Raw genomic sequence first — 21,453 nt, 5'->3', positions numbered from 1 at the left:
GGTACAAAAAGAAAGGGGAAATACTGCGTGGAGACTGGGAAGAGGGGAGCAGGAGTGTCATTTCACATAATGTGTTCGTCTGCAGAGAAAACCCAACAAAATCCATGGTCAAATAGTTAGCAGTTGTACTGGAGCTTATCAGAGGCACTGGATGTAAGATTGATAGACCAGAATCAGTTGTATTTCTACAAACCAGAAACAAGCAACCAGGAATTGTAATGTGAAAAGTGACATAATTATAACATTATGAAAAGTTTAAGGAGCCTTGAAAATGTCAACAAAAGAGGTGGAAGAAATACAAAAACAGTTAGGAAGACATTAAGAGGATGCCATAGTCAAGGTCTCTGATGAAAAATGTAGTATCTGATCATTTCCTCCTTACAATTATTTTTATTAAACAGTTTTATATTTAGCTCCACATTTGTGTTTAAAAATGGAAAAGAATCAGTAGCAAGATTAGCAATTTTTGGCTGGCTCCACGGCTCACTAAGCTAATCCTCCGCCTGCGGCGCCGGCACCCTGGGTTCTAGTCCCAGTTGGGGCGCCGGATTCTGTCCCGGTCACTCCTCTTCCAGTCCAGCTCTCTGCTGTGGCCCGGGAGTGCAGTGGAGGATGGCCCAAGTCCTTGGGCCCTGCACCCACATGGGAGACCAGGAGGAAGCACCTGGCTCCTGACTTCGGATCGGTGGCCATTTCGGGGGTGAACCAATGGAAGGAAGACCTTTCTGTCTCTCTAACTCTGCCTGTCCAAAAAAAAGATAAGCAATTTTATAATAATCTGTTGATTTACTGCAATGGAAAACAAGGATGTGGCTGCTTTTCCTCCAGTCTTGCTCCTCCACTCCTTTCGCAGAAGCACAGTAAGTTCCATGTTATCACCATGAGGCCGCTGAGTGCTGGGGAGCGTCTCCTTCCTTTCACGGTGTTCCGGTCAGGCCGATCAGGTGTAGCTTCTGTGTATCTGGTGTGTCACTGGCATCTGGGATTCCCCATTCCCCATCGGCCTGCAGTTGCCCTTCCCCTACCCATGTTGTATTTCCCGGTTCCTGGAGCCCAAGCCTTCACGACTCTTGGTTTGTTGCTTGTTTGGGTGGAGCATCTTCTCCAGTCGATTTCTGAGGAAGGGAGCATGAGACCATTCTTGCCCCGATGTCTTTATTGTGCTCCCAACTTGGCATGGAGTTCTAGATTCATTATTGTCCTTTTTCTTGCTGGAAGCATTGCCCCATTGCATTTTAGTTTTCAGTGCATGACTGGGGAGTCAGAGCAGTTTCAAGCCCTCATCCATTATATGCAACTTATTGTCTCCCTCTCTGGGGAGGGTCACATCCCCTTTTGTCTCTGGTGTTCTGAAGTCCCACAGTGCTCTTCCTTGGTGAGTTTATTTTCATCCATTGTACTGGACCCTTTCAACCCTCAAATGCCTGTCTATCAGTTCTGACAAGTGTCTCTGAACTGTTTCCTGCATGAGTTCGTTTCTTCTGTTTTCTGTGTGCTGTCTTTCTTGAACTGCTGATAGTTGGAGCTTTTACCTTCTGCGCTGCTCTCTAATTGTCATCCTGTTTCAAGATTTTCTATCTTCATGCTCTACTTGCTGGTCTCTGTCTAACACACTAAATGTCTTATACTCCTTCACTGCCTGTCTGAGAGGTCAATTAGTGCAGTCTAGGCAGGGTTTGCTCCACTGTCAGCCTCGCTGTAGGAGATCTGGCTGGACCTTTCATCTGAAGAGTCTGTGACACTGTATCTTTAGGTCTTTTCTTTGTTGTTGTTGTTTTTTAGGACTGGTCCAATTCTCCACAGAAAAAGCTCAATGGCTTCTTCCTGGAGGGTCAAGGCTGAATTGCTAGCATTCCAGGTGCTGAGTTAGAGAAGAAAAAAGGTCTGGAAATGTAAATAGAGCGTAGCCACTCTCTAGAATGCTCTGCCCACTTCTTGTTGCTGACCTAACCTCTACTTCTGTGTAAGACCCCGGTTCAGACTCTTGTTCTGAAGATCATTCTTCCTTAATTGCCTCAAATTCAATTGGGTCCCAATATTGTACTCTGTATTCTCATAGCACATTTGTGTCACATACATCTTATTTGTTTGATTCTTTCATGAGGTCACAGACTGTTTTGCTCAGCATAGCCAAGTGCATCGTGTGTCCTAGGTGTTGACTGTTGAAAAGGTAGTGAACGCTGGGTGGAGAACAAGTGCTAGCCTTAGGGAGTGTGGTGGCAGGCAAGTGATTCCATCACCACTACTGGCAAAGCCGCACTCAGTTTGTGTCCTGCACACCCATTTCTTCATTCCTGTGTGAGGAGAGTATGTCAGGAAGGAAGGAGAAGTCAGAAGTGTTAAGAGAAGGCTCCAGTTGGGAGTTAAAATGCTTCCATTGGATTTAGTGACATGGATGGATTGCTGCATTCAGTGGAAACGTGCAGGAACCAGGTGGGGGTTGATGAATAAAAGGGAGGTTTTCTCTGAGTGTGAATGAGTCTTTTAAGGGGTGTTTGTAAAGATGTGGCAAGAGAGGAGATGAAGAGGGAAATGGGGTTGGTTGAAAAGGTTTCCCCTTTCAGGTGACATAAGCCTGAGAATTTGAAAAGCTCATGGAGAAGCCCACGAAGGGGGCCGAGTTGAACACAGAGAGAACGCGTATGCACTCTGAGAAGCTCAGGAGCTGAGAACCTGCAGAGTGGCTGATTGTATGGAGCAGATCTTTTCCAGCATAGCCAGAGGCCAAAAAGGAGAGAACGGGGCTTGAAGTGTGCAGGAAGTTTCTACTTGATGGGCATTTTCTTTGAGAACTAAAAAGGAAGGAGATTTGAGGGTAAGAGAGAAAGAGAGGGTTAAAGATTTGAGGAAGGAAAGAAGTCTGGAATCATGAGCATTTCTGTTTGACTCTATGATGGTCCCAGTCTGGGCTAAAGAGACGCCACCCCTGAAGCATGGTTTCTGCCACGCTGCCCTTGGGTTGGCTGCAGTTGAGTTTACTTGGGATTAGGGTCACTCAAGGCACCAGACAGGCACTGGGAAGGTGCCGGGGGAGTTTAAGGTTTTGGCAAAAAGTTATTGAAAGGATCAATGATGCTATTAAGCTGGACAGGAAGAGAGGAGACTAAAGGACATCAAATGGACAGGTAATAGAGAGAGGGGTCTAAGAGATTCCGCACATGGTCAGAGGAGATGCTGACCAGGCAGGATACATACGTGGCCAGACGCAAAATATGATCATAGGACAGGACGCATGGATCAGTGACTTCAGGAGTCTGATCAATTGCAGGGGATGACTTGGTCCGGGTAGGATTGTGAGTGAAGTCTCTGAAGACAAACCAAGGTGGGGTGGGTGTTTGGCACAGCTGTTAAGTTGCTGCCCGTGATGCCCATCCAGTATCAGAGTGCTTAGTTCCAGTGCATCCGGCTTCCTGGGAGGGACAGGTGATGGCTCAGGTACTTGGCTCCCTACCATGCATATGGGAGACTTTGATAAAGTTCCGAGTTCCTGACTTTGACTTGATCCATCCTATGGCTGTTGCAGGCATTCTTTCTCTGTCTTTCTGCCTTTTAGATAAAACAGAAATAAAGACATAAATCAAGAAAAAGTCTAATATAAACCAAACTGAGATGGTCAGTTGCTGAAGACACCCAGAAGAATGGCCAGAATTGGTCTGCAGAGGAAAACAGAAGTCAGGTGCCCACATCTTCAGAAGCTGATGGGGGGATCAATAAGTTCAGGAAGGGGGTTGGGGTGTAGATGCAAAAGCAGAGCCCTAAAGAATCAAGGATATTCTTTTTATTTATTTTTTTTTTCCAAGAGAATTTGGGAGTAATTGGAGGCAGCAATAGGGAGTCAGCTATATGAAAAAGAGCACCCCGCTCTATAGTATGGGCCAGAGTTAAGCATCCCGCATCCGTTGTTTGAGCTTGGAGCAGAGCAAAGCTAGTTTGGTTGCCATGGAGACCAGCGCCCGGGTCTCCAGGCTCATTAATGCTGTGTTCCAAACTAAGCACTTAGCAAGGGCTTCTGAATAAATGCAGCCAGGCTCCGCTCGCTGAAAAGGGCACATTCACGTGAAGCAGGGGAAAAAGGTTTTCAATTTCATTCATTAAACTTGAGTAAATAATTTAATATCTTTGTGCGTCAGTCCTGCTAGCTAATGAATACAGATAAATGCTTCACAGAAAATCTGGCTTCATCAAGGTAACAACATCGATGCCACGTATAAGGCAAATTGATGTTGCCAGTACATATGCATATGAAGGGGAAAATGGAAAGGAAAGTAACATATATTAAGTGCCTGCGATGTGGCTGTGTCAGGTACTTTAGGCTAAAACGTCTCATTTATTCCTCACAGCGGTCATACCAGGTTCTTGTCATTCTCCTCATTTTATAGATGAAGAATCAAAAACAGAGAAATTAAATAAGGCCTCGGTTCACAAAGCATGTTGAGTTCAGGCAAGACCAGTTCTGTCTGGTTTGCGTTCAGGACGACCCCATTCTTGCTGGAAATCTTATACTGCTTACCACTCGGGGACATTTAGCTTGTTCAAAATTAGGAGCAAAGTTTGTGTATGGAGACACTATGTAGAAGAGAAACTTTGGTGCTGTAGCAAAATTCCATCAGCTTGAAAAAATGTCACTGCAAGATGTGTTTAAAGGCTTTTCTTAAATATATAAATACGTGTATACATATATAAATATGTGTATACATATGCATATACATACATACACATACATACATATATACACATATATACATATATATGTATATATGAGAAGGCAGCCAGATATAATTGTGAGTGTGTTTAATTAAAAGACACGAAAATCTCTGGATGCCTCTTCTAAAATGAGCCCCACGAAGGCCAATGTTTCTCCTCACTTTGCGATTTTCTAACAGGAAGAAGGTTCAGAGTTGCAGTGCAGACCCTCAACTTAGAGGCTGATTCTTTCCCCCTCAGTTGAATGCCTTTATTGGAGTCTTTGCGTTTTGCTCCAACTAGGGTGGAGATGTGTGACTGACAAGGGTGTAGATGTGTGATTGACAAGGGTAGAGATATGTGATTGAATAGGACACATTAAAAATCCATTAATTCATTTCCCTTAAAATTGAAGTCTTTAATTAAAGGCAACACTTTGATCAGCTTCTCGTTTCTGTCTCCAGCAATGCGATGCAGCAAGGTTTAAAATAATGGCAATAACTGGGTGCAAGTTTAACATCCCTGTCGCCATGCTGCTGGCAATTATTTTTAAGTCCAAGCACTAATTGTTTGGGCTTCACTTAGGAGACTATCCCTGGTCTATTTCCTCAAAGGGGAGCCGTCTGTTGCTGCCCACACTGTTCCCAAGTGCGTGTTCACGGGGCAGTGGCAAGCACAGGCTTTCCCGCGCTGGTACCTAGCAGGTGCCTGGGTCTGGGCCTGGCTCTGCTCCCACTTTCAGCTTCCTGCTAACGCACACTCTCACAGACAGCAGGTGATGGCTCAGGTGGCTGAGTCCCTGCCATGCACGAGACCTGTGTTGAGTTCCTGGTTTCCCAAATTGGATTAGACTCAGCTGTGTCCATGCCCCTGCCATTGTGGGCATTTAGGGAATGAACCAGTGGATGCCAACTCTGCCTGTCTCTGTCTCTGCCTTTCAAGTTAATAAAACAAGTTTTTAAAAATCTTAAAAAGCCACACATGACTGCGATGGTATCCTTGCTTTATGACTGGACGTGTTCAAAACTACAGACTGGAGGATGACACTTCCTTGGTTCTATACCATTTTATTTTATTTTATTTTTATTTTTTAAAATTTTTATTTATTTATTTATTTATTTATTTATTTATTTTGACAGGCAGAGTGGACAGTGAGAGAGAGAGACAGAGAGAAAGGTCTTCCTTTGCCGTTGGTTCACCCTCCAATGGCCGCTGCGGTTTGCCCGCTGAGGCCGGCGCACCGCACTGATCCGATGGCAGGAGCCAGGTGCTTCTCCTGGTCTCCCATGGGGTGCAGGACCCAAGCACTTGGGCCATCCTCCACTGCACTCCCAGGCCACAGCAAAGAGCTGGCCTGGAAGAGGGGCAACCGGTTTGTTTCTTACTGAGGGGAGATTGGATCTGATTATACCCTGAATGTTTGAAGCACCATTTAATGAAAGATACCAGATTCATAAACAGGAAGGCAAGTGTTTTCTTTGTGATCTCTGTCAAGTAATAACGTATGGAAGATAATCTAAACAAGTTTAGCACAGGACTCCAGGGCCCAGGTTTGGAGGGAAGATGGTTACATCAGACAACAGCCCAAGGTTCCAATCTCAGCTTTCCATTAAGTCCCCCAGAAAACACAAAAATAGGGAAAATGGCAAAAGCATCAGACCGAGAAGCACGTGTCCGCTTCCCGAAGCTTTCTACACGGGAGAAGCCCAGCGGAAGAGGCTGGCCCTGTGGGGTGGCTGTGACGTCCTGGGTGGGATGCCCACAGCCCGCATCAGGCTGCCTGGGCTGGATGCTGCCTGCACTTCTGACCCGACTTCCTGCGAGGCAGCACCCCAGGGCCCAAGCCGTTGGGATCCTGACACCACATGGGAGACCTATCCTTTGCTTTGGCTGAGCCACAGCTGTTGTGGACATTTGGAGAGTGACCCAGCAAATGGACCATCTCTTTCTCTCAGTCACCCTGCCTTTCAAATAGATCAATAGATGATAAAGTACTTTAAAAAAAAATAAAAAGCCAATGGGGACAGAAAAAAGCTAGAGAGCTCTCTCTAAAGGGACAAGATGTTTCCCTGTCATTCAGAAGAGAGATGACAGCCACGGGGTTGGGGTGGGGCCTGGCTTATGCTGGGGATCCCCCTTTAGGAAGTCCTTGGGGAGCAAATCGCTCAGGCACAGCTCCCCTGGCCTCTGTCTGCCGTGGCTGCAGAAGGCGCAGTAAGAGAGCTACCCTAACAAGGGGACTTGGTGGTACAGGGTACAGGCCAGAAGTAAGTTCTCTTCCCGCAGGTTCAGAGGAATGAGAGCGCATTAGAGTCCCAGGGAGAGGTCAGCTTGCACTTGGAAATCATAAGCGAATATAGCATCTGTATTGCTCGCCTGGCCCTTTATGCGTGCTCCCATTCATCCTTACACCTATCCTGCGACGTTACTAAGTTCATCTACACGTGGGGATAAAACACCGCACCTTAGACTAGTTGTTTCACGGCCAAACCAGGTTTTACAGGCAGCTTGACCTCAAGGCTGAGTACTTAATTTGTCCAGTAGGTGGAGCTGCCTCCTTGTGCTACAGTCCTGTAGGTCTCCTAAGTCAGTCTCAAGACCAGGCTGGTACTTCTCTGTTGCCTTGTTCTATTCGGTGGGCTGCATGTGTAGGTCGGCGAAGCTGCCCACTCCTCAGCGCTTCCAGAACTGTGTGTCACAGCCCCCGACGAAGGAAAAGCAGGTTGTTGTGATCGGTGACACTTACTCCTCCCCTGCTGCAGCCAGGTAGGACAGGGGTGGGATTCTGTCAAGGGCTGGCCATGGAAAGATGAACTCCAGCGCGGTGCCTGAGAGTGGACTACCTGGCTTCAGATTTTGCCTCTCTAATTCACCAGCAGTGTCAGTGAGGGCCAGTGTGACTTCTTTCAATCCCAGGCCGATCTGCTAAATGGGGATAATGGATAATAATCAGCTCTGACTCTGGGTGGCTCCAACAAGGGCTCATCGATCATGTGTGGCTCTCCCCTCCACACCTGCACCTGGGTAGGCATCTTCATATTGTTCAGACAAGAGTTTCCTGAAGTCTACTGTGTTCAACAATGATTCTGGGACTGTTATGTGTTCCATTAACAGAGCTTCTTGGTCAAATGACTGGGTAAACTCATGTTAAATTAGACTCACATTAAATTAGAGCTCCTCGCCATGGGACCTCCCAGAACCTGTCCTTTGCTCGCATCAATTTCAGATGTTGGGGGCACGCTGAATGCACAGGTGTATTTAACCATGGGACTGTTGTTTTTGATGAATCCTCTGGTGCCCATCTGCCAGAGAGCAGACGTTGGGAAATGCTGCCTTACAGGAGGGAAGGAGACTTGTAACTTGAAGGAAGATGCATCCTGGAGCCACAAGAACTGCCCTTGACCTGTGGACCTTGGCCGTCTCTCCAGTTCCCATCCAAGGAGTTGTACCACTATGGTCGGCAGAGTACAGCCCTCCAAAGAGGCCCTGGCCTCGTCCCTGGACCTCTGAATGTGGTCCCTTTCGTGAAAGGGACCTTGCCAACGTGATGGAGCTAAGATGCCTCTCCCTAAGATTCCCTTGAATTGCCAGAGTGGCCCAGTCTCTTAAGCATCAGAGGACTGATTGCGGCTGTTGGTGTGGGGAGTGCGACTAGGCAGGAAGGTCAGAGAGTAGTCTCCATTCCCCACAGCTGGCCTTGACCTGTACAGAGGAAGGAGGCCATGGGCGGAGGAATGTGGGCCGTACTGCAAGGTGCGAAAGGCAAGGCAACACGTTCTCCTGGATAGGTTTCAGAAGGAAGGCATCCCCACCGGCCCACATCTCAGCCATGGCGTTGGTTGTCAGGGTATGTGTGTCTGTGGCTGTGTTTGAGACTACAGAGACAGAGAGGGATTTTAAGGACTTGTTTTGTGCAAGAAGGAGGTGGAAGTCCAAAATCCAGCTCACAGCGTGTGACTTGTCGGGACGTAGAAGAAGCACTGGTCTCAGATGATTTGTTACCCCCTGTCTGACGCGTCTCAAAGGAGTTAACCTTGGAGTTTATGGAAAATACTCTGGCCCTGACGGCGCAGGGGAGGATGAATCAGAAAGTGCCTTTCTCTAAGAAACAGACATCTTTGAACACCTCTGCTTAATTCCATTCCGAGTTTGAAGAGAACTGGACCCCTGTAGACCTCAGGAGGTAACGGGCGAGAGGAAGGCAGGAGAGCAAAGGTAGCAGGGGTGGGGGGGGCGATAACCTCTCCCTCACTCACCCCTCCGGCTTCTCTACACCGTCCTGCAGCCACACCTCTGGTTTCCCACACATGGGCACCATGGGTCCAGCAGCCGTCCTCCTCCTCACTAGGTAAGAGCAGGAAACCTTCTCTCCAAGGTCCTGGCCAGAATCGAGGACCCAGGGGGTCTTTCTCCCTTCCTAACACAAATCACAGTTGAGCCTGAACCTCAGCCCCAGCAGCGGTGCCTTCTGCTGGCCACCGGCTGTAGGAAGAGCCCAGGAGCTCCCTGTGCACTGCTGGGCCCCTCCGTCACGGTCAAGGGTGACGGCTGCTCCAGAGCTGGGCTTTGTCACCACTGCTTTGGTTGCTGCTTCTGCCACTGAAGAACAGAGGCGCCTCGTCTCTTGGGTCATTCCTTCTCGGGCTGTTGGCTCCTGCTAAGGGAATGGCCGACTCATACGTCTCCTCCACACCGCGTCCTACCTGCTCACAGCCTGGACCATTCACTTCTGCCCCTGGGGCTGCTCCAAGCCTTCTCTGGCTTTGTGTCCAAGAATAAATAGCATTTTGTCCCCCTGGAAAGAAGAAAAAGTTCTTGCTCACTTTCTCCAAATCCATAGTCCCTTTTCTTTTCTTTTTATTAAACTTCCCCAGGATTGATCTCCTTTCCAGTTGAATGACAATAACAGTGTTCATTTCTTTCGCTGAAAAAAACCATCCCAGCCGGGAGATAGGCCTGACTTTAGGAGCCCAACAAGATTAGTGCAAAATACTGTCACCACGCTCCGTTTCCACAGTCTGAGCGATTCTGTCTTATCTGTGGTTACTTCGCAAAATTCTGATCAGGAGGTTTGTGGAATTAAAAAGATAAAAAATAAAATAAGTCGAAGGTGATGTGCTCGGTTCCTGCGTCCTGCTTGCTCTGCAGTGGCCTGTCTGGAAAGATCTCCGTTCTTTAAGGTTGAGCAAATGAAGAATAAACAACATGATAATAAACATGGGCTCTCGGAGACAAGCTGCTTCCCGTGGGATGAGAAAGCAATATTCTGAGCAGTTGGGAGATAAGCTTCGTTATGAAAAAGATTGGCTTCAGGAGACAGAAGGCAAGAGTTTGTGCTATTTGCTTCCTGTTTTGGATATGGTTAACACACACACACACACACACACACACACAGGTAGCTGTTGAAGAAGTAACTATGAGAACAGAGCAAGTGTCTATAGGGCCAAGCTGTTTGTTCTTTCCTGTGTTTCGATGTTGGCAGATCCCTGGGCCTAGCTGAAGATGTCCTTTCCCCACCTGAACTCCAACCTGCCTGATCCCAGTTAACCATGGCTTCTAAGGCAGCCATGCTCTGTGTAAGGGCTGTTCCGTCAACAACAGACCACATATTACCACAGTGGTGTCAAACGACTTGCAGAGCTAACGTGATTCCTATCGCCTAATATTTTCTTGTACCTTTTCTATGCTTAGGTGTGTTTGGATATACACTTAGCTTGGGGTTACACTTGACTGTGGTGTTCAGTGCAGTAGCATGCTGTGCAGGTTTGTGTAGAGGCAATAGGCTATACCACAAAGCCTGTGTGTAGTAGATCAGTCAGGTGACACACTCACCTAACAGCCATTTCTCAGCATGGGTATCTGGTGTTAAGCAATGTGTGACTGTGAAGTCAGTGACATTAGCTGTCCTGTTCACTAACCTAGTCCCAGAGCCTAGGACAGTGGATGGCGCAGAGTGGGGCTCTATCAATACTTATTCTGGGTCCACCGCCATAACCAATGTCAAAGCGTTTCCTCACCCAACAGGAGCTCTGCACTGCACCGTCAGCAAGCAGCCCTCCCACCCTCCAGTCCCTACTCCCAACAACCACCAGTCTGCCTCTGGCTCGGTGGACTTGCTCGTCCTGGATTTCTCATATACATGGAATCTGATACTAAGTGGTCTTCCGTGTTGGACTTCTTTCACTTGGCATAGTGTTTCTAACGCCTCTTGAAACAATGAAATCAAATACATCACTCCTTCCTTCTTTTTTATTAATGAATGGCATCCCCTTGCATGGAGAGACCACATTTTATTCATCCTCTCATCAGTTGATGGACATTTGGGTTAAAAAAAAATACTTGATGGCTAAGTTTACTTGGTGCAGTAAAGATTAAATTTTCAATTTTAACATTGCTGTTACATCTGACATAAACTTATGTGATGATAAAAAAGCTGTGAACATTTATGTACCTGTTTTTGTGTGGACCTATTTCTCCAGATGGGAATACTAAGAACGCTGGAATTGTGGGATCCTATGGTAACACTGTGTTTGACTTTTTAAAGACTCACATACTGTTTTCCAGAGTGCTGGCTTTGCTTTATACTTCCATGATTAGTGTACATCCTTGCCAATGGTGATTATTATCTTTTCATTTTTTTTTTTGACAGGCAGAGTGGACAGTGAGAGAGAGAGACAGAGAGAAAGGTCTTCCTTTTGCCGTTGGTTCACCCTCCAATGGCCGCCGCGGCCGGCGCGCTGCGGCCGGCGCACTGCGCTGATCCAATGGCAGGAGCCAGGAGCCAGGAGCCAGGTGCTTCTCCTGGTCTCCCATGGGGTGCAGGGCCCAAGCACCTGGGCCATCCTCCACTGCACTCCCTGGCCACAGCAGAGAGCTGGCCTGGAAGAGGGGCAACCGGGACAGAATCCGGCGCCCCGACCGGGACTAGAACCCGGTGTGCCGGCGCCGCTAGGCGGAGGATTAACCTAGTGAGCCGCGGCGCCGGCTTATCTTTTCATTTTTTATCATAGCTTTCCTAGTGTGTATGAAACTATGGCTTTGATTTGTATTTTAATGGTGGGTAAGGAAGGATATTAAGTAATTTTTGTGTATCAATGACCATTTGTATTTTTTTGGTGGATATATCTGGTCAAATACTTTTCCTGTTTTTATTTTAAACTTTTTTCTTAAAGACAATGGGACAGAAAGAGAAAGAGCATCTGATAGTTCACACATGAACTCATGTAGGTGGCAGGGACCCAGCATGTTAGCCATCACCTGCTGCCTCCCTAAAGTATATTAGCAGGAAGCTAAGGTAGACACTGAATCAGTCAGCATGTTTTATTTGCTTGTGTCACTGTAGCCCATAGTAACTCAACTCAACTCAGCTATGGTGGAAATAACTCATGTTCACCAATATTTAGGTCTTTACCCTGCAGGCTCACAGGAGACCACACTTGCTGGTCTCACTGCATTCAGCAGGCTTATGCCTCTTCTACTAATGCCATGTGAACATAAGAAATAAGACTCACTGCTAGACTCAGGCAGTGAGGAGGAATGTGAGGTTTTAAGTCTGTTTCTCCCCATGTATTGGGATAGTGAGGGAAAATTCAGGTGGAGGTGGTAAAGCAGTAAGACCAAGGCGGCGTGGATTCCTGAGAGCTCAACTCAGGACTTTGGCTCTGGATTGCCCCTGGAGCCATAAAGCATTAGAGTGGGTGAGGCTGAGAAATAAGTGTTTGTGGCTTTAAGCCACTGAGATTTGAGTGTCATCACAAGAATATAACGTGTTTGATCTTAAATTTAAGCCGTGGGAAAAATTAGAACATACTGGCAATGAAGGTAGAGTTGAATGACCTGGTCAAAGGTAAGACAGAGATGCAGCTGGGCAGGTCCAGCAGGGTGGAGACGGGAACTCGCTGCGGGATAGTCCAGTGAAAATGTTGGTAGTGATGGTACAATCTGCCCCAGAAAGTTTAGGAATCGTGAGTGTGAACATATGAGATAGCTTTGCAAGATGACATCAGGACAGAGGTAAATGAAACACAAAGCCACATGCAAATGTGTTCAGTGAAAATGGGAGAGTCATGGGAATTTGTGACATTATAGGTAAGAAGGGATACAGAGTAATCTACTGAGTGACACAAACCATAAATGCTGGCATCCCGCATGGGCGCCAGTCTGAATTCCAGCTACCCCACTTTCAATCCAGCTCCCTGCTAATGGCCTGGGAAAGCAGCAGAGAATGGCACAAGTGGTTGGACCCCTGCTAGCCATGTGGGAAACCTGGAAATAAGCTCTTGGCTCCTAGTTTCGGGACTGGCCCAGCCCCAGCTGCTGGGACCATCTGGGGAGTGAACCCAACTAATGGAAGACCTCTCTCTCTCTCTCTCCTACTCTCTCTCCATCTCTCTCCCTCTCTCACTGTAACTCTGCCTTTCAAATAAATAAATAAATCTTTTTTAAAAAGGTGATTGTTCTTATTGATCTGAATGAAGTTCTCAACTCCAGACCCTAGCACATGTGAGTGTTAGAGAAATGGGAACTTAAGGGAAATGCTATTTCACCCAAGATTTCATTTAAGAGAAGACTGTGGAAGATGGAAGAAAATATATTTGCCTTAGATTGCAGGCTGAAAGGGCAAAATTGAAACTAGAACAAAGCAGCCAACTGAAAATATGCTTTGGTGACAGTTAATAACAAACTTGACACTTGCCACATCACATCCTTGACACAGAAGAGGGCTGGGAAAACACTTCCAGGACACTCAGCAAATGCCCTGAATAGGAAAAGAGAGATCCAGCCTTTGAATAACAGATGTTTCTCAAGATCCTTACTGTCTAATAATAAGTGAGATAATATCAGTAAAACTTTTAGAGAATGCTCAAAAACATCTGAAGGAACCAAGCTTGCTAACACCTTAACTTCAGACCGCTTTTCTCCAGAGTTGTGGAAGAGTAGGGTTCTGTTGTTTAAACCAACCCAGTGTGTGATGCTTTATTGTGTAGCTCTTGGAAACTTTATATTTTAGCACTGAAATATTTTTTTAATATTTTATTTTATTTATTTGAAAGACAGAGTTACAGAGGCAAAGAGAGAGAGAGAGAGAGAGAGAGAGAGAGAGAGGGAGAGAGAGGTCTTCATCTGCTGGCTCACTCCCCAAGTGGCTGCGATGGCTGGAGCTGCGCCGATCCGAAGCCAGGAGATGATGTTTCTTCCAGGTCTCCCACATGGGTGCAGGGGCCCAAGGACTTGGGACATCTTCTACTGCTTTCCCAGGCCACAGCAGAGAGCTGGATTGTAAGTGGAGCTGCTGGGACTCGAACCAGTGCTCATATGGGATGATGACACTGCAGAAGGCAGCTTTACCTACTATGCCACAGCATCAGTCCCAACACTAAAATATTTTTAAGCTTTTAAATTATTTTACTTATTTGAAAGGCAGACACACACACAGAGAGAGAGAGAGGGAGAGAGAGAGAGAGAGAGAGAGAGACCCCCCTCCCCCGAGTTTCCATTCATTATTTCACTCTCCAAATGCTTGCAATAGCTGGGATTGGGTCAGGCCAAAGCCAAGATGCTGGAACTCAGTCCAGGCCTCCTATATGGGTGGCAGTGATCCAAGTACTTGAGCCATCACTTCTGCCTACCAGGGTGCACATTAGTGGGAAACTGGATCAGAATCAGAACCAGAACTCACGTCTACCTCTCAAAAATATTTTTAAATTATTGAGAATTTATATTGCTGGTCTCTAATTTTTTGAATAAATCACAAAGTCTAAAAAGTAGTCACATTCTCCTATTTTGTTGATTCCTTGGAAAAGTCATTCTCGAAGACAGGCTTCAAGTCTAAAAACAAGGAGCTGCTATTGCGAGCCAGGAACTCTGCAGGCTGTGTACTTGCAGGAGAGGTGCAGGGGCGACAGTCAGCCTCCAAGTCCATTGGAAAGTCGACGGGGAGGGTTGTCCCAGTTGACCTGCAAAGGTTCACTCAGACGCTTTGCTTCTGTCCTGGCTGGACCCGCTGCAGTGCTGGAGCTGCCTCACAGGTGGCCCCTGGGAAGATGCTCTTACCTGCCCCGTGTCATCCCCGAGCAGAGCCGGCCTGAAGGAGACCTCAGCAGGGCTCCCCAGGGCAGAAGACTGATGATCTTTGGTTTTAATTCTGCTGTCTGCGATTCTGCAGTGCAGAGAGGCTCGGGGTTTAAACAGCAGTGCATTTTATATTTTATATATTTTTTTTATTTATTTATTTTTTGACAGGCAGAATGGACAGTGAGAGAGAGAGACAGAGAGAAAGGTCTTCCTTTGCTGTTGGTTCACCCTCCAATGGCCGCCGCGGCCAGCGCGCTGCAGCCGGTGCACCGCGCTGATCCGATGGCAGGAGCCAGGAGCCAGGTGCTTCTCCTGGTCTCCCATGGGGTGCAGGGCCCAAGCACCTGGGCCATCCTCCACTGCACTCCCTGGCCACAGCAGAGAGCTGGCCTGGAAGAGGGGCAACCGGGACAGAATCCGGCGCCCTGACCGGGACTAGAACCCGGTGTGCCGGCGCCGCTAGGCGGAGGATTAGCTTAGTGAGCAGCGGCGCCGGCCAAAACAGCAGTGCATTTTAGACACCTCGCAGGGGGCTGGTGTCCCACAGGACGCTGGCTTCTTACACCAGCGCTGCCTTTCCCAGATGTTCCCCAATGGGTCAGAGCGTGCCGTCACTCAAGGCGTGAACAAGCAACATGCTGAGGGCACATTTGAGACTGAACAAAATGCAGTGTTCTTCCTCTGGTGTGTTCTAGATTTCATATCTAAAAGACAGTCAAATACAGAAAAGCTTCCCTCTAGAAAAGGACCAACGAGGTGATAAGGGGTTTGGAAGCCAAGCTGTCTGCTCTCAGATCAGAGTTCTTCTCATTGCTAGTGGGGTGTGCTTCGGGGGAAATTATTAACCTCCCCAAGTACGAATTTCTTCATCTGTAAAATTAGGATAAAAACTGCTCCTATTGCAAAAGATTGCTGTGAAAATTCGATGAGGCAATATATTAAAAGCATTTAGCTCAGAGTGTTGCATGTGGTTAAGTGCTTAATAAATATTACTTTCTGCAATTATAATAATAACAATAATAAAAGTCTCTTCAGATTTATACTTAAAGCAGCTATAAAAGTTTCCAGTGGAACTGATTATAGTGCTGGTCCCCACAGGGGTCATTCAGTTCACCCCATTAAATTAGGCAGAAAAGGAAAATTTCAGGTTTTCAAACTGACCATTCTAGTACTTAACATTCTCTATAAGAAAATAAATGTATTTCAGTTTCCTGGTGTGTTAAATTAGTGGGTTGAATTTGGTAATTTCTAAGGAGCTTTCCAGCACAAAACAATTCATATTTCTATTATCCTTTGTCAATCATAAATCAAATGTGTTATGGTCTCTGAATCATTTTCTTTCTTTCAGTTAACATTTCTGTTATACTTACTGGCTTATACTTCTTTCAGTATAAAATATGATCTTTAGGCTAGCTTGGGAGTAAACTCTGTTTGTCTGTGTTTGTCTCCCGTTGTATTGGAAGGAAGCCTCATCGATGTGGATGGCTCTAATACTGTAACTTCAGTCAAAGTGCAGGGCAGTTTCCCCACACTAAGGTTTGCATCAAGCTTTTAGGTTTCCCTGCTTTGCAGCAGGAGAAAAGCAGTCACAATGATTGATAATGGTTAAAGCCCTTATATCAACTTCCAAGGCTGCTAAACTTTATTTTAAATCATACTGGCTATATTGTTGATAAGAGTTATTTTGTTATAGAAGCCAGGGGTATTTCCAAGTCTGCAAGTAAGAACTAAGGTTCAGCAATGGCAGCCTTCTAGAGGAACCCTTTGTTCTTTGCTCCGGCTACAGTTGCTGGTTGTTTCCAAGGAGTGATTTCCAGGGGGTCCGGAGATGGAACTTGGTGCTGGTGGCAGCGGCGACTAATGCGCATTTGCAGAGGCTGAAAGACAATCAATGAGAACGATCTTGTTCAACGAACTTTGGGTGCAATGGCAGAGAAATATGCTAAACCTTTTTATCCCCCCTCCACACACACACACAGGGGCCAACGTGAACATGAAGACCAACAACCAGGACGAGGAAACCCCTCTGCACACGGCTGCCCACTTTGGGCTCTCGGAGCTCGTGGCCTTCTACGTGGAGCACGGGGCCGTGGTGGACAGCGTGAACGCGCACATGGAGACGCCGCTGGCCACCGCCGCCTACTGGTCCCTGCGCTTCAAGGAGCAGGAGTACAGCCGCGAGCACCACCTCATCTGCCGCACGCTGCTCGACCACAAGGCCGAGGTCAACGCCCGGGACGACGACTTTAAGTCCCCCCTGCACAAGGCGGCCTGGAACTGCGACCACGTACTCATGCACATGATGCTGGAAGCGGGCGCCGAAGCCAACCTCATGGATATCAATGGCTGCGCCGCCATCCAGTACGTGCTGAAGGTCACGTCGGTGCGACCAGCCGCCCAGCCCGAGATCTGCTACCAGCTGCTGCTGAACCACGGGGCCGCGCGCATCTACCCGCCGCAGTTCCACAAGGTGAGTCAGCAGGGAGGCCGAGGCTAGCCCTGCCCGAGGTCTAACCTGGGCTGGCTTGAGGCTTGAGTCCTTGCGTCTTCTATTTGGCCCTTCACGTCCACACCGAACACCAGCTAGCTCTTCCCTCTGTACAAGTTTGTATGAAGTCAGGGCCCGGGAGCCAGGAATGAGAGCAAGAGTGCTGAATAAATTTTACCATCTTGTCCACGCAAAGGGAATGGTTTCCTGGGACGCTGGGTTAAGTCTGTCCGACAGACACACAGACACACATTTGCCGTCTTCTAAGAATGTCTGATCTAAAGATGATTCGGGTTGTTTCAGAATTAGCTTGTAGCCAGGAAAGGGCTACCCGATTTTCCAGTTTACTGAAAGCTAACATTTGTTCGGCAGTAATAATTATATTTATTGTGTATATTGAATTGCGCACCCAGTTACAAGCCCCCTGGATTTGTTGATTAACTCACCTAATTCTTACAACAAGGTAAGGTAGGATGGAAGGAGAGAGGTTAAGTGACTGCCCTGGCTCCCACACAGTGCCTGCACCGGGGTTCAGCCTTAGCTAATCCCTTCCAGCCTCTATTCCTATCTTAGGTGACCACTCTGCACAGCCTCTTTTCAAGAACTTTGATTGATAACCTCCAATGGGCTGGCAGGGACCAGATGCTAACAACAGTGATATGACTAAGACATGGTACCCGGAAGGAGCTTGGAATCTAGTGGGAGAGACAGACATGGGAATGGATAACTTGCGTCAGCCGTGGTAAATGGTGTGGTGGGGGAGCACAGGGTGCTATGGGAGCAGGGGATAGAGAGGAAGTTTTTCATTAAGTTAATGAAAGGAATGCATTTGGAAGCCAAAATGTGGTTCATTTTAAAAGAAACGAGTAAAATGATGCCGTGTTTTACATTTCCCTCGATTCTAAAAATTTAGCAAGCATGGAGAAGTTTGAGATACAAACCAGCTAACCACTGAAAAGGAAGCAACAGACACTTCATTGATTCACAACTGGGTTCTGCCCATGACCTTGGTAAAATGTCAGGGCCTACGTGAGGACCTGCAGTGAGGGTCAGAAGAAAGTTCCACTGAGAACTGACAGGTGGTGCACCTGCTCAGAGCAGATTCCCCAGGGACACCTTGGAGCGCATTCAGACAAAGACAGTAAGGCTTCAGCGGCCTGTGAACTCAGGGAGGAATTTTCCTTTGGTTCTCAGTATTTAATGGGCTATGAAATAACTTTCCCCTTAAGTTTTGTGTGTTTGTGCGTGTGTGTGTGTGTATGTGCGCGTGTGTGTATGTGTAAAGTTCAAAATGTCTTGGAACTTTCTAAAAATTTTTATAGAAAATTCCAGATGATCGTGATTAGGAAGAATAGAATAATAATAATAATGTCACAGTAACTGTCCTTTGTTAAAATCTAAATAGGCTCCACAAAGACAACTTTATTTTATTTTTATAATTTTAATTTTATTTTTATAACAGCCTCTGAGGTATGCGCTGACAGATCCTCACTTAAGAAGTGGATAAGCTAAAGCTACTAATGTTGAGGTATTTCCGCACCATAGGAAGTAAGCGGTCAAATTCACTCATTCACTTACTTCACAAATATCTGCTGAACACCTGGCAGCTTCCAGGCATTGTCCTACTTTCTGCAAACAGAACAGTTGGTCAAATAAAGACTCTTATGGGAGATACTTTCTGGTAGGAAACAGAAAACAAACAAAAACAATAATAAGCAAATAAATATACTCTGATGTCTTAGGTACAATGAAGGAAAATAAAGTAGGATGAAGAAAATAAGAGGGGGCTGGTGCTGTGGCATAGCGGGTAAAGCCGCTCCCAGCAGTCCTGGCTGCTCCACTTCGATCCAGCTCTCTGCTGTGGCCTGGGAAAGCAGTAGAAGATGGCCTAAGTCCCTGGACCCCTGCACCCGTGTGGGAGACCTGGAAGAAGCTCCAGGTTCCTGGCTTTGGATCAGCCTAGCTTTGGCTGTTGTGACCACTTGGGGTGTAAACCAGCAGATGGAAGTCTCTCTCTCTCTCTCTCTCTCTCTCTCTGTCTCTTGTAATTCTGCCTTTTAAATAAATAAATCTTAAAAAATTTAAAAAAAAGAAAATGAGAGAACACCACATTTGGGATGTGTATGTGTGTGTGGTATTTATATAAGTGGACTAGATCAAGAAGTAGCAATCAATGTGAATACTTGGGTGCAGGGACAATGCTCCAGGCTAAAGGAAAAGCAGTTGCAAGGGTCCTGAGGCAGGAGAGGGCTAGGCAAGTTTGAGGATGAAATAAGAAGCCAGAGGGGCTGCAGTGCAGGGAACCAGTGGGAGGAGTGACGGAGGTCTGTTTCTGAGAGGCTCACAGACCCCGTAGGCCGGGAGGATCTTGCTGATGTTTACCTCTGGATGAGAGAAGTCACTGGAATCTTTTTGAGTGGAAAAAATATAAAAACACCCTTTTGATTGCCTTTTTGAGAAAAAATGCAGTGAGGGGTGTGCAAATATTACAAGTAATCAAAATGATTGCTGTAATCCAAATAAGAGACAAGGGTGGCTGAGACCCACTGTGGACATGGTGAGGGTGGTTATTAGTGGTCAGAGTCAGGTGTTTTCTCAAGGAGCAGAAGGAGATTCAGGTGTTTTCTGAAGGTGTTTCCTGAGGAGTGCACAAGAAGTAGAAGAGGACCACTGGGTGAGCCAAGTCCCTTAAAGGGCAGTGGCCGTGGACTTGGTCCAGATGAGGTCTGTCTGGCTCCGTAGACTGAGATTTATGGTATAGTTGCTTCTGTTGCTTTTTCTGTTGATGTATTACTCAGGAAATAGAACCAAGCCTAAAGGATCACAAGAGAAGGCGAGCTCTGAGAGGTCCATTTTGTCTGCTTCTTAAGGCTAGAGGCAGAAATCGTGCACGGCTCCTGTCTGTGAACCCACTGAAGGCAGGTGCCACTGCACACTCTTCCCTGGGTCTCACTTTGATTTTGGACATTTGTACTTATCTATTTTTTGGTTAATTATTTAACTAATCCTGTTATTCTTATTCATAATCCATACCATCTCTTTGTTTCCTAACAATTTAAAAAAATTATTTATTTATTTATTTATTTTTAACTTTTATTTAATGAATATAAATTTCCAAAGTACAACTTATGGAGTACAATGGCTTCCCCCCCATAACGTCCCTCCCACCTGCAACCCTCCCCTTTCCCACTCCCTCTCCCCTTCCATTCACATCAAGATTCATTTTCTATTCTCTTTATATACAGAAGATCAGTTTAGCATACATTAAGTAAAGATTTCAACAGTTTGCTCCCACACAGAAACATAAAGTGAAAAATACTGTTTGAGTACTAGTTATAGCATTAAATCTCAATGTACAGCACACTAAGGACAGAGATCCTACATGAGGAGTAAGTGCACAGTGACTCCTGTTGTTGACTTAACAAATTGACACTCTTGTTTATGGCATCAGTAATCACCCTAGGCTCTTGGCATGAGCTGCCAAGGCTATGGAAGCCCCCTGAGTTCACTGACTCTGATCATATTTAGACAAGGCCATGGTCAAAGTGGAAGTTCTCTCCTCCCTTCAGAGAAAGGTACCTCCTTCTTTGAAGACCCATTCTTTCCACTGGGATCTCACTCGCGGAGATCTTTCATTTAGGTTTTTATTTATTTATTTGTTTATTTCAAAGGTACAGTGACAGAGACCAAGGGAGAGAGAAAGAAGGTGAGATCTGCTGGTTTACTCCCCCAGTGGCCACAGCTGACTTTGGCTTAGATTGGAGGAAGCAGGTTTCTGTGAAAATAGCTAAAATACCCCTTCTTGTTCCCTTTTAAGATCCATGTTAGGCTGGCGCCGCGGCTCACTAGGCTAATCCTCCACCTGCGGCACCAGCACCCGGGGTTCTAGTCCCCGTTGGGGCGCTGGATTCTGTCCCGGTTGCCCCTCTTCCAGTCCAGCTCTCTGCTGTGGCCCGGGAGTGCAGTGGAGGATGGCCCAAATGCTTGCGCCCTGCACCCCATGGGAGACCAGGAGAAGCACCTGGCTCCTGGCTTCAGATCGGCACAGCGCGCCAGTCGCAACAGCCATTTGGGAGAGGGTAAACCAATGGAAAAAGGAAGACCTTTCTCTCTCTCTCTCTCTCACTGTCTAACTCTGTCTGTCAAAAAAAAAAAAAATCCATGTTAGGGAGAATGGGTCTTTCAATCAATTTCTATTCTCCAATAAG

General features: G+C 46.7%; 1 protein-coding gene across 1 annotated transcript in view; it reads left to right on the top strand.

The window, feature by feature from the left end:
* Positions 1-21,453, top strand: part of ASB4 (ankyrin repeat and SOCS box containing 4) — a 54,639-nt gene that overhangs the window by 23,281 nt on the left and 9,905 nt on the right. Inside the window, exon 3 of the mRNA XM_008261706.4 lies at positions 16,737-17,227. Coding sequence (XP_008259928.1) covers positions 16,737-17,227 — 491 coding nt within the window. The remainder of the gene's footprint in view (positions 1-16,736; positions 17,228-21,453) is intronic.

The sequence above is a fragment of the Oryctolagus cuniculus genome, chromosome 16 (assembly GCF_964237555.1).
Source record: "Oryctolagus cuniculus chromosome 16, mOryCun1.1, whole genome shotgun sequence".
NCBI lineage: Eukaryota > Metazoa > Chordata > Mammalia > Lagomorpha > Leporidae > Oryctolagus > Oryctolagus cuniculus.
The sequence above is the reverse complement of the archived record's forward strand: the minus strand, read 5'-3'. Positions and strand labels throughout refer to the sequence as shown.